This window comes from Neolamprologus brichardi, chromosome 20, assembly GCF_056152115.1.
Source record: "Neolamprologus brichardi isolate AB-2024 chromosome 20, ASM5615211v1, whole genome shotgun sequence".
NCBI classification, from domain to species: domain Eukaryota; kingdom Metazoa; phylum Chordata; class Actinopteri; order Cichliformes; family Cichlidae; genus Neolamprologus; species Neolamprologus brichardi.
In genome coordinates, this window is record NC_142123.1 from 20,086,350 (window position 1) to 20,099,778 (window position 13,429).

General features: G+C 46.3%; 1 protein-coding gene across 1 annotated transcript in view; it reads left to right on the forward strand.

Annotated features, from left to right (window-relative positions):
* Positions 1–822: 822 nt before the first annotated feature.
* LOC148096978 (uncharacterized) overlaps positions 823–13,429 on the forward strand; it is a 196,728-nt gene continuing 184,121 nt past the window's right edge. Inside the window, exons 1-2 of the mRNA XM_087833614.1 lie at positions 823–1,521; positions 1,594–2,376. Of these exons, the coding sequence (XP_087689740.1) occupies positions 823–1,521; positions 1,594–2,376 (1,482 nt within the window). The remainder of the gene's footprint in view (positions 1,522–1,593; positions 2,377–13,429) is intronic.

Genomic DNA, 13,429 nt, shown 5'->3' on the forward strand with positions numbered 1-13,429 from the left:
CTCTGAAACCCGAGGCCCCGCTGCACTTTTTCGGTAAGTTAAATGTGTTTGTAAGCTAATCCGTAACTACCGTCCATAGCTAGCTCCTGAGACCTAGCTAGCTAAAATGAGCACTCGGCTGTCAGGGTTCGTTTAGCTAATCTGTGCAGGTGAATGAATTTACTGAAGAAATCAAGAGATACGCCCCGGGCTGCTCAGTCACTAATTACTGTTACTGTACTTTTATTACAAGTATTATATTATACTGTAAAAGCAACAGGCTGCACCCTGCTTCAGCTCCTGTGCAGAGCTGAATATTAAATATGTGCAAACAACAGCATGTTTTCAGTCTCTTGCCACAAATGTAAAGACGGAAACAATTTTTTTAAAAGCTTGTACTTCAGTAACTGTCAGGGTTCCTGGGTCGGTGACCCAGTGCTTTCCGTTTTGTTCATGTTCAGTTTATTTTGCCACTTCCTGTTTCATTTCCTGTTTGTTCCTGTGTCACCTCGTCTCGTGCCATTAGCCAGATTATGTTCAGCTGTGTACTCACCAGTCTCTCATTATCATCCTCATCAGTCTGTGTATTTAAGTCTTCTGTTTCTACTCGTTCTTTGTCGTGTCATTGATGTTTAGGTTATGGTGTTGTTTCCGCCAGTGTTCGGTCAGCCAGTCAGTCAGTCCGTCCTTCGTTCATTCATTCAGTCAGTCGTCCAGTCAGCCATGTCCTTCCTCTGTTCTGTGTGTTCACTCCATCATCAATAAATCACCCAGCTTCACCTACCTGCGAGTCCTGCGTTTGGGTTCCTTCTTCCTCGCCTCCACTCCACAACGCCTGACAGAATGACACGACCCGTGCCACGAAGACACGATTGGGACCCAGCGGACTTGGACCTCTACGAGCGGCAGGTGGCAGCGCTTTCCCGTTGGGCAGAGGTGGTCAGGGGAAAACAGCGGCTCTTCGCGGAGAGAGAGCACGTCTTCGAGGGGACTCGCCTGGCTCTGGGCGGGCCTCGGAGACGCCGCGTTCCCCCACCTGCTGCCTCACCTGCCCCGGAGCATTTGCCGCGGAGAGCGGACGTTTCATGCCGCGTTTCGGCCGCTCCCTCTCTCGCCGCTCCGCTCCTCGTTCACACACCCGCCGCCTCAGTCGCCGGACCTCCACCTTCGCCAAGGCACCGCGGCTACGCCTCCCACCTCGGCTCCATGGAGGCTACCGCGCCAGAGGCTCAGCTGTTTACCCCGGCCGCTTCCTCTTCCCGGAGAAAGCGGCGCACACGCCGCCACAATATGGACTATTTTCAACAGCTCCCGGTGGTGAGTTCCACTAACTGTTTTCCACATCCGTCATCTGATTATTCTCATAAAACACATAACAGATCCACCACCGATCCATGGGGTGTTTCCCTCCTGGAGGACGTAGACTGGGAAGATTTTTTCAGCGCTGCTCCCACAAAGACTGTAAATCGTGGTGGCAGAAAAAACAGACCGAACCCTGATAAACCTGCCAGTAGCACACACCCGGTCACCATTTCCACACCCGTCACTCAGCCATTCCCCACCAGCACGGCAGCCCAGATCTGGCCTTCCTCTTCAGCCATTTCACCTCCTCAGATGTCTAGGGCCCGGCCTACACCCACACCGGTGCCAGCTCCCAGGAGGAAGGCAGCTGCGACGCAGTCTACCTCCACATCCCCTCTTGTTTCCCGGGTGGGGGTGACTGGTGTCCAGCCACCTCCCGTGCCTGTCCCAGCGCCCAGGCTGAGGGCAGCCTCAACCCAGCCTGACCTCCCTGGAGGCTTGGAAGAGCTAACCGGCCCACCTACTACTTCACCTCTTCATCCACCTCCTGATCCAACCTTTCACGCCCTCGCACTGTCCCTGGTTAGGCTAGCTGAGGTGTCCCCTGCTCAGGCACCAGCCTTATTAGCCCAGGCCGCAATCTTATCCCCCTCGGTAACTCTGTCATTAGCTCAGCCATTAGCATCGCCAACCTCTGTTCATCCCTTAGCTTCCCCACTCCAGTCAGTTCACTCACCTGCTGTTCAGCTTCCACTCCAGTCAGTTCACTCACCTGCTCCTCAGCTTCCACTCCAGTCAGTTCACTCACCTGCTCCTCAGCCTCCACTCCAGTCAGTTCACTCACCTGCTCCTCAGCCTCCACTCCAGTCAGTTCACTCACCTGCTCTTCAGCCTTCACTCCAGTCCCCTGTAGTCCAGTCTCCTTCTCCCGTCCGGTCAGTCCAGTCGCCTCCCGTCCCGTCAGTCCAGTCACCTCCCGTCCAGTCAGTTCAGTTCCCAGACCTGCAGCCACAGCACCCAGAGCCAGCTGTGAGCCCTCCTGCTTGCCAGCCAGGGGCCTCCGCGGCCACTGGCCCGGCCGCTCTCCAGCCAGGGGCCTCCGCGCCCGCTGGCTCGGCCGCTCTCCAGCCAGGGGCCTCCGCGCCCGCTGGCTGGAGAGCTCCTGTATTTCTCCTGTTTTGGCTTCCCTTCATTGGCTTCCTGTTAAATCCAGAATTGAATTCAAAATCCTGCTCCTCACATACAAGGTCTTAAATAATCAGGCCCCATCTTATCTTAATGACCTTGTAGTACCATATCACCCTATTAGAGCACTTCGCTCCCGCTCTGCAGGCCTACTTGTTGTTCCTAGAGTATTTAAAAGTAGAATGGGAGGGAGAGCCTTCAGTTTTCAGGCCCCTCTTCTGTGGAACCAGCTTCCAGTTTGGATTCGGGAGACAGACACTATCTCTACTTTTAAGATTAGGCTTAAAACTTTCCTTTTTGCTAAGGCATATAGTTAGGGCTGGACCAGGTGACCCTGAATCCTCCCTTAGTTATGCTGCAATAGATGTAGGCTGCCAGGGGATTCCCATGATGCATTGAGTTTTTCCTTTCCAGTCACCTTTCTCACTCACTATGTGTTAATAGACCTCTCTGTATTGAATCGTATCTGTTATTAATCTCTGTCTCTCTTCCACAGCATGTCTTTCATCCTGTCTTCCTTCTCTCACCCCAACCGGTCGCAGCAGATGGCCGCCCCTCCCTGAGCCTGGTTCTGCCGGAGGTTTCTTCCTGTTAAAAGGGAGTTTTTCCTTCCCACTGTCGCCAAAGTGCTTGCTCATAGGGGGTCATATGATTGTTGGGTTTTTCTCTGTATCTATGAAGCGCCTTGAGGCGACTTTTGTTGTGATTTGGCGCTATATAAATAAAATTGAATTGAATTGAATTGAATTGAATTGGCCCGGCCGCTCTCCAGCCAGGGTCCTCCGCGCCCACTGGCCCTGCCTGTCTCCAGCCAGGGGCCTCCGCGCCCGCTGGCCCTGCCTGTCTCCAGCCAGGGGCCTCCGCGCCCGCTGGCCCTGCCTGTCTCCAGCCAGGGGCCTCCGCGCCCGCTGGCCCTGCCTGTCTCCAGCCAGGGGCTTCCGCGCCCGCTGGCCCTAAAGCTGTGGCTCCGTCACCCCCGGCTCCCGTGCCGTCACCTGGTCCAGCCTCAGCGTCAGCGTCTGCTTCGCCTGGGCCAGCCTCAGACTCAGCGTCAGCGTCTGCTTCGCCTGGGCCAGCCTCAGACTCAGCTTCAGCGTCTGCTTCGCCTGGGCCAGCCTCAGCTTCAGCGTCTGCTTCGCCTGGGCCAGCCTCAGCCTCAGCTTCAGCGTCTGCTTCGCCTGGTCCAGCCTCAGACTCAGCTTCAGCGTCTGCTTCGCCTGGGCCGGACTCAGCTTCAGCTTCAGCTTCTGCTTCGCCTGGGCCGGACTCAGCTTCAGCTTCAGCTTCTGCTTCACCTGGTCCGGACTCAGCTTCAGCTTCGCCTGGGCCGGACTCAGCCTCTGCTTCAGCTTCTGCTTCGCCTGGGCCGGACTCAGCCTCTGCTTCAGCTTCTGCTTCGCCTGGTCCGGCCTCAGCCTCGTCGCCAGCTTCTGCTTCGCCTGGTCCGGCCTCAGCCTCGTCGCCAGCTTCAGCTTCGCCTGGTCCGGCGGCTGCCGCGTCGCCAGCCTCTGCTTCGCCTGGTCCTGCGGCTGCCGCTCCGTCGCCCCAACCACGTTCTGGACGTCATTGCCGGCGCGGCCGCCCACCGGACCTGCCCAGCGGCCGCCCACCGGACCTGCTCAGCTGCCGCCGCCGCCTTCCTCGCGGCCGCCCACCGGACCTGCTCAGCGGCCGCCACCGCCTTCCTCGCGGCCGCCGCCGCCTTCCTCGCGGTCGCCCACCGGACCAGCTCAGCGGCCGCCGCCGTCTTCCTCGCGGCCGCCCACTGGACCTGCTCAGCGGCCGCCGCCGCCTTCCTTGCGGCCACCGCCGCCTTCCTCGCGGCGGCCGCCGCCTTCCTCGCGGTCGCCCACCGGACCAGCTCAGCGGCCGCCGCCGTCTTCCTCGCGGCCGCCCACCTGAACTGCCTCGTCTCGGCCGCCGGCCTCGCGGCCGCCCACCTGAACTGTTTCTGTTTTGGACTCCGTCCCTCCGTCCTGGGCCCCCTCCGCCCGCCCTGTTCTGGTTTTTCTTTCTTTTGGCCGTCGGGTGCCGGCCTTTGGAGGGGGGGGTACTGTCAGGGTTCCTGGGTCGGTGACCCAGTGCTTTCCGTTTTGTTCATGTTCAGTTTATTTTGCCACTTCCTGTTTCATTTCCTGTTTGTTCCTGTGTCACCTCGTCTTGTGCCATTAGCCAGATTATGTTCAGCTGTGTACTCACCAGTCTCTCATTATCATCCTCATCAGTCTGTGTATTTAAGTCTTCTGTTTCTACTCGTTCTTTGTCGTGTCATTGATGTTTAGGTTATGGTGTTGTTTCCACCAGTGTTCGGTCAGCCAGTCAGTCAGTCCGTCCTTCGTTCATTCATTCAGTCAGTCGTCCAGCCAGCCATGTCCTTCCTCTGTTCTGTGTGTTCACTCCATCATCAATAAATCACCCAGCTTCACCTACCTGCGAGTCCTGCGTTTGGGTTCCTTCTTCCTCGCCTCCACTCCACAACGCCTGACAGTAACTCCTCATTAATCAGGAATTATGGATTAAAGTACTGTAGTGTACTGCAATACTGTACTGAAAAAATGTAAGAGAAGAACTTCAGATCCTGAGTGTGTGAGGACAGAAGAATCAGCTTTATTTCAATATTGAGGGATAAAATTTATTTAAAATGTATTTATTTATATCTGAGTTTGATGGTTCTGTTGTCTTTGTGATTACAGGAGCTGCCCTCAGATTCAGTCCTCAGCCCCATCGAGTGACAGCAGACAGATCATCCAACATGTTCATATGTTAACTGTAAAATGAACTGATGAAAACAGTACAAAGGTTAAAGTACCACACGTACTGTAGTGAAAGCTGCAGCTGTTTTATTGATAAAGTTAAACAAAAACGACAAAAAACAAAAGGATTAATCACTCATGTAACTGTGTCACTATATATCAGCATTAACAGGACCTCAGTTTGGTGTTTCACAAAGCTGCTGATCTCAGACCTGCACAGCTTCCGTTTTAAACACTTGATGTACTCAGCTGCATAAAGAGCATATGAGATTTTGTCTAACACAATTAAATAAAACCTGATGAAGGTCAAAGGTCGTCACTTGTATGTTGAACTACAAACTTGTCATCTGGAATTCTTTCACAGTTTTTTGCAGATAGTGTTATTTACTATAAAGTGATTCAGAGTTATTCATACCAGAGTAACCAGAGAGGATCACATATTTTTAAATATATAACTTTCTACAGGACTGAATATAATATCTTTATGTAAAAGTCCGGAGCCTCTGGGGAGTATCAGAGTATTTATAACATTACACAATACAAAGGTCTCCATCACAGTGTTCATGAAATGCTGGGTTTATCCATCTCCTGGGGCGGGCCTACGGAGGAGTGCTGAAGATTTCCCTGTGAGGGAGCTGCTGGTGAAGATCATGAGTCCTGCTTGATCACTGCCATGAGCTTTAGTCTTTCTGGTGTTTCTTAAATGATGCCTCTTACAGCGGGTCAACAGAACTTATGGCACAGGACAGCTGTGATGAAAGAAAGGGAAGAAGTTTCTCCAAACCTCTGGACCCAGGAAACCCAGCTTAGTCCTGATGGTCTCCCTCACTAGTTTATCTCCAGGGTAAATGTAGCTGTTGATATAATATGGACTCTATTATTAAATGAAAAGAACAAATTAGACTACACTACTGAAACCTCATGCTGTTGTTTTTAAAGTCTCCATGTTACCAGGCTGTAGAGGGCTCTGAAGATTTAAACAGTTTTAGATCCATTACACTCACAGTCTTATGTTAAAATCTCAAAGGACAGCATTATATTTTTGATATTAACAGTAACTCTGGGCCTCTGTGGAGTGTGCAGCTGATCTCATCGCTGTCTAAAAATGGATAAAAAAAAACATAAGTGTTGAAGACTATTAAGAGTAGCAGGTGTGTAGCATCGCTAACTAGCTAGCAACAAGCCTTCAACACAATGCGTATGCTAGCGGCTAAGCTAACTAACGAATTAACAACAGAGTGATTTTAGAACTATAACATGATAAGCTGTGTGTCTTTTTTATAACAGTGACATGGTTGTATTTACCTTAATTAAACGAGTTGTCAGTCGCGGTAAACCAGCAAAAAAACTCGAGCAGCCGGGCTACGTAAAAAGTGTAGGGGGGCGTGTTTGCGGGAGCGTTACACAGTCGCTCCACCTCAAGTCACTACTGCGCAGACTCCTGGCTCCAAATTTGCAAGATGGCAGCCTCCACAAGCGGGGTATTTTGGCTTCATTTTTGCACAATGGTAGGAGGCGGGGTCGCGTCAATGGTCCACACCTAAATGCAAAAACGGAGTTTTCAAAAATATCCACCCCGGCTGGAGTTTTTAAAAACCTCCGTTTTCAGTGACCAAAAATGCAGTTTACGTGTGGATGAAAGGTGCAAACGCATAGAAAAATCTGCGTTTTCAAAAATACCCGGGTACGTGTGGACGTAGCCTTAGTCTGTTCCACAGCTTCACTCCACACGCAGAGATGCAAAAACTTTTTAATGTTGTACGGATACAAGGATGTTTTAAATTTAATTCCCCCCTCAAATTGTATCCCCGTTCCCTTTTAGAAAACAGTTTTAGAATACTGTCAGGAAGCAGGACGTTTTCTAAGGGAATTCCCAAATAAGATTATTTTAGTTTTACTTAGATTTAGCGATAGTCTGTTCCTGTTAAACCATTTTTTAAATTTTGCACATTTCTGTAGTAATTGTATCCAGCAGCTCCTTTAGATTCCCCCCAGAACAAAAAATATCTGTGTCATCTGCAAATAATACTAATTTTAATATATCAGATGCCTTACAAATATCATTAATGTAAATAATAAATAGTTTTGGACCCAGTACAGAACCTTGTGGAACACCACAAGCAATGTCCAAGCATGATGAGGAATGGACACCCAGCTTCACAAATTGTTTCCTGTCACTTAAATAATTTTTCACCCAGTGCAGTACAACCCCCCCGATCCCCTACCATTACAGTTTATTGATTAATATGTCATGTTTCTGATCTATAGCATTTGTAATCTCATCAATTGATTCAAATAATGCCAGAGATGTTGATCTTTTTTGATCTGAATCCATATTGACTGTCAGAGAGTAATTTATATTTATCTAAGAATTTGTGTAATCGTTTATTAAACAGGTTTTCTAGGATTTTGGAGAATTGTGGTAGTAAAGAAATAGGCCTGTAATTTGTGAAGTGGTGTCTATCCCCAGTTTTATACAGCGGCACAACTTTAGCTATTTTCATTTTGTTTGGAACTTTTCCAGTCTGAAATGATAAGTTGCAAATATATGTTAGAGCTCCTACAATTCCTTCTATGACCTTCTTGACGATTTTCATTAGTGATGGGTCGGTCGCGAACGAAATGGCTCTTAGAGCCAAATCTTTGACGTGAACAACGCGACCCGGCTCCTTATCGCGAGCCGTATTTCTTTTTTTTTTTCCTTTCTCTCACCCTCTTACGGAGCCCCGCAGGGGACATGGGAGAAAAAAAAATTAAGACGGACTTTTGCGAGATCTCGCAAAAGTTTTGCGAGATCTCGCAAAACAAACTCGGGATCCCGCAAAACTTTTGCGAGATCTCGCAAATGTTTTAGCCGCATTCTTCGGACGCTGGCTCGAAGCCGACCGGGAGGTCGAGGCACGATGTGCCGGGAAAGCGGTGTTCCTCCCGGCTGTAATAGGTCTCGACCTCCCGATAGCTCGAAGCTAATGGGAAGAATGCGGCTAAAACTTTTGCGAGATCCCGAGTTTGTTTTGCGAGATCCCGAGTTTGTTTTGCGAGATCTCGCAAAAGTTTTGCGAGATCCAGAGTTAGTTTTGCTAGATCTCGCAAAAGTCCGTCTTAATTTTTTTTTCTCCCATGTCCCCTGCGGGGCTCCGTACCCTCTCTCTCTCTCGCACTTTTTTTCCGTTTCACTCCGCATGCGAGCCTTGTGCTTTACGCTGGGAAGAGGAGGGAGGGGCGGTAGTTACACTCGCAGTAGCACAGGAACAGAGAGGGAGGGAGAGACAGAGAAAGAGAGCCAGGGACAACAATGTCACATTAGAAAGGTATAGTAATCATCCACAACTATTTTCAGTTGCAGATGATAAAGGATTCAGAAAGTTTATTCATGCAGGCCCATATGACAGAGAATATGCATCTTCTTTTTGTTTTCATATTATAATTTATATTTAATTGTGTTGTGGTTTGCAGTGTTTTGTGTTGTTTCACTTTAGATTTATAAAAGGAAAAAGCTGAAAATTTAAATAGTTAAAAGTTGAAATGTGACTAGTTGATTTTTGTATTATATGATTTATTTATTACATTTTATGTGGAGTGAATAAATAAAAGTATATTTTCGGTGGCCCCTACAGACAAAGCACGTACAAACTCCATAACACGTACGAACACTGAAGCACGTACAAACCCTGAAGCACATACAAACTCCAAAACACATAAAAACTCCAAAACACGTAAAAACTCAGAAGCACATAAAAACTCAAAACACGTACAAAAGACAACAGAAGTGCTCCAGGATGCTGGGGGGCAGTGTTGAGCTTTTGTTACCTAGTGGCTACACAAGCCAGCAAGTACCAACGACCGGATTTGGTGTGTGGTAGTAACAGGTAAACGATTTTTTTTAAATTATTTGACTATATATGAATGCTTGTGTGTAAATATATACAAACAATACACATATGCTTTCATGCTTTCAATTGTGTAATTTAAGTGATCTAGGTAGCTCTGTTTTGGAAGTTCAGTTCATGCTAGAAATGTGTTTTGGAGTTTGTACGTGTTTTGTCTCTAGGGGCCACCGCATATATTTATATATAAACATATATAAATAAAACTACTTTTTTTTTACATTAGTAATTCCTTTTGTGCATAATTTTATATTATTGTCAATAATAAATTAATTAAAGCAACAAAACAACCTGAAGAGCCGGTTCGGAGCCGAAAGAGCCGGCTCTTTTTAGTGAGCCAAACCGAAAGAGCCGGTTCTCTGAAAAGAGCCGGAAATCCCATCACTAATTTTCATGTCAATATCATTACAATCAGTAGATGTGAATAGTAGAGGCGGAGCAAGAGTTAAAGAGCGCTGGGGTTGCACTGGAATTAAGCGACATTCGCACTGACATTATGCTAGTGGGCTGTGGTGGAGTTCAGGTTAAACCCAAATGTATATGTGAGCTGAAGATGGAGGTGTATGATTGTACGTTCAGAGTGCCCGCTCTAGTGGTTCCTGGTCAGAAAGATCAGTTAATTTTGGGGACAAATGTCATCAAACACCTTCTCAGACACTTCAGGCTGTCTCCCCATTTTTGGCAAGTCCTGAGTAAACCCGAATCAGCAGAAGCGCCCGAGATAGTACAGTTTCTGAATGGGAAAAGTTAAAGTTGTTTGAATATGTATTGTGTAATTGATCCATCTTAGTGGGGATTTAAATATTACAAGTTACCCCACTATAACATTTGATTTTAAAGTGGCTGTTGAGAGAAACCACACCATTGTTTTGATAGATTGTATTTTCTTTTATATATTGTAAGCAGAGCTGCATGGACTCCACACTGGGATGAGGAGAGGCCTGCTGTTGCTGTGTGACACTGATTTTGCTGCTGCACTTTGTCTTTTAGAGCTGCATGGACTCCACACTGAAATAAATCCAGTTTCCAGACAATCTGTGTCTGTCGTCACAACGCAGTCAACCGTTTGAAATCTGCTACAGTTATACATTCTAATAAATTACCAATTGCAGTTGTCATACTTTCCACCACCTTGTAATTTAGGTTTTTATCCACATACACAGCTACTGCCCCTCCACTTTTGTTCCTTCTATTTCCAAAATTCACATCATATCCCTCCAGTCCAAAGAAAAAGAAAAAGAAAATGACAATAATTCCAAATGGATTTGTCAACTCATTTAGATATTCCTTTATATTGTTGAAGTTGGCATACAGACTTCTACTATTAAAATGGATTATTGATCATTTGTTTTCCGTGTTGATGGTGTGTTTAAACTGTTCATCAGTGAAGTAGCAGCAGTTATTGCTGATGTTGTAGAAGAAATTATTTTCCGGGTTTATGTCCTTTTCTGAGTCTAGAACATTATGGTCTGTGTATCAAAATGTTCTCAGTTCCAGATTATCATAAATAGAATTCCAATGAGTTATATTGATATTGTTGCCGGATGCAGATGAAGTTCTTTTAGACTGTGCCTTGTGTTGTGTGTCACGTCACATGTTTATTCATACCTCCAGTTTAAGTTGAACCTCAGTGTAAGCTGAACCCCTATGTTTTAAAAAAGATAAAGATGTGCTTGATAAAACTGAAGAGACACCAAATGAATTTAATGATTTCTTTGTGCATGTTGGCTTATTTTAGTAAAAGAAATTCCAGATCCAAGAAATAATGAGATAAAAACACTTATTATTCAGAATGTGTTCTCCATGTTTATTGGTGCTGTGAGTCATAGAGAAATACTTGACATTGTGAAAACACTTCAAAATAAAAAGTTCACTGGTTGTTCTAGCATTGACATGATATTAGTTAAAAGTATTATAGAATATATAGTCAAATCTTTCACATAGATTTGTAATCTGTTCTTTCGAACTCGTGTGTTTCCTTCCAAAAAGAAAATGGCAAACGTTATTCCCATCCATAAAAGCAGAGAGAGAGAGATGCCAGTTTACCAATTATAGACCAACATCACAGCGTGGGAGCAACATCAACTGCTCCCACAGTTCTCAGAAATGTTAGAAAAACGAAATATAATCTCCTAAATGATAATCTTTACAGCTTTAGAGCAAAAAGGTCCACTTCAATAGCAGGGATGGAACTTGTAGAAGGCATATCTACTGCAACAGCTGAAAACGTTTCCACACAGATTACACATGTGCATTCTCAGTCACTGCCTGAGGTTAAAGATTCATCTGAGTTGGTTGGTTTCACCTGGAGTGGGCGTGGCCAACGTCTATAAAATGGCTGCTAACCTAACAGCATGTCTTTCATTGCTGCAGCTGCGCTGCACATGAAGGTCTTTCTTTCAGGTCAAAGGTGTTCCTTTGTACTCTGAGAGCGTTAACTAGTGATGGCCAAATGAAGCTTGTATTGAAAAACGGTTCATTACTCAAAGCTTTTCAATAGTGATGTGCAGATGAAGCTTCATGAAGCACTGAAGCTTTTCATCCAATTGGTTCACCCCAACGCAAAGCTTCTTGAAGCTTCATTTGCTCTAGTATGACACCTACTGGACGTAAAAATATTAGTTGGCATGAATTTGAAGAGTGTGGCATTTTGCACACAGCCTGTAAATGTCAACAACAAAAGGAGCGTGTAAAACATGTATATTGTAGTGTTGCAGTATACTGTGTATATTTATGCTGGCAGTATGGAAAATGATTATTTGGAAATGCTTAATATGGAAATGATCATTTACTGTGAGGTGACGTGTGGTTGAGGTGTGGACAGTGGTTGTGCTTTTGTAACATTGAGGTAAGGACAGTGATTAGTGTTTAGGGGACATATCATTGGTTTTTATTTAAAAACAACAGTTTCTCCACTGTGGCAGGTCGTAGGCGATTTCTTTTTTTGGACAATATTTCCCCTGCTTTTGAAAACACTCGCTCACAGGGCACAGATGAGGCAGGGGTACACAGGTATGTCAGTGCTAATTTATATAAGTGAGGGTAGACATATTTTTGTCTCTCCCAGTATTTAAGGGGGTCCTCCAGCCTTCCAATATTTGGCTCCATCATGTACCGTTGGACCTCAATATTTGCGTCTGCTGTCACATTTTGTGTCTGTGTCTGCCTGACACTCTCATCCAGGCGACGCCACAGGTTGTTACCTAAACAAAAAGGAGAGTCTTATGAGATACCACCAATTCAATTTTCAATTCAGTGTTATTTCCATAGACGACGACGACAACAACCTCCTTTATATTGTACAGTAGATCGTACAATAATAGATACAGAAGAAAACCCAACATTCAGTTTATATAAATGCAACTAAAATGCAATAACAATAGTACCGTGGGAAACAGCCTCAACAGACTGTGACGTTGGTGCGGAGGAAGAGGTGGTGGTGGAGGCCCTCATTACAGAAGCACATTCTGCTTTCAGTCTTTTTTCTGCTTCGCTAGCTCTTGCAGGGCTGAGAAACCAGAGTTTTCTGAACCTTGGGTCCAGCAGTGTCGCAAGGAACATAATGCTCATGGTCTGTATTTTATCTAGCTTCTCTCTCAATAGCATCCTCAGCTTCTGAGCCAGAGAAGACCCAATGGATGGGGATTTTTCCATTTGTTCATTGAGGCAATGATCCAGCATGGTGAGCAAAGGTATGATCTTTGACCCAGACACCCTTTTTTCCTGAGAGAGCTCAGTGGTTGCATCGTTAAATGGTGCTAGGACAACCAGACACTCTGAAATTATACCAAATTCCTCAGATGAAATAGGTGGGATGTCCGTTGTGAGACTTGCCAAAGCAGCACCCACTGGCTCCCTTTGCTCGAACAGTCTTTGCAGCATATTGTAAGTGCTGTTCCAGCAGGTTTCCACCTCCTGTAGTAGTTTGAGTTGAGGCTTCCTTAGTTGTTCCTGCACGACTGACAGCCTCTCCTTACAAAATACAATTTAAAAAGCATACATTAGATTGTCAAGAGAGCAGAACTATACACATAAGTAGCATTAAAGAAACTGTAATTAAGCGACTTAGGAACTTACCTTTGCACAGGTATTGCTCCTGAAATATCCCACAATCTTCCTGGACTTGGCTCGGATGTCAGAGACCTCAGGGATCTGTTCAAGGGCCTTCTTCACCACTAAGTTCAGGGTGTGAGCTATGCATATGGCATGTTTAAGTCGTAGCGTCCTTGCACAAGCCCCCATATTGGCAGCCCCATCTGTTACTAGGCATGTAACTTTGTCAGTAATTGCCCATTCTGCCATGAGTGAGCCTTTCACTTGTGC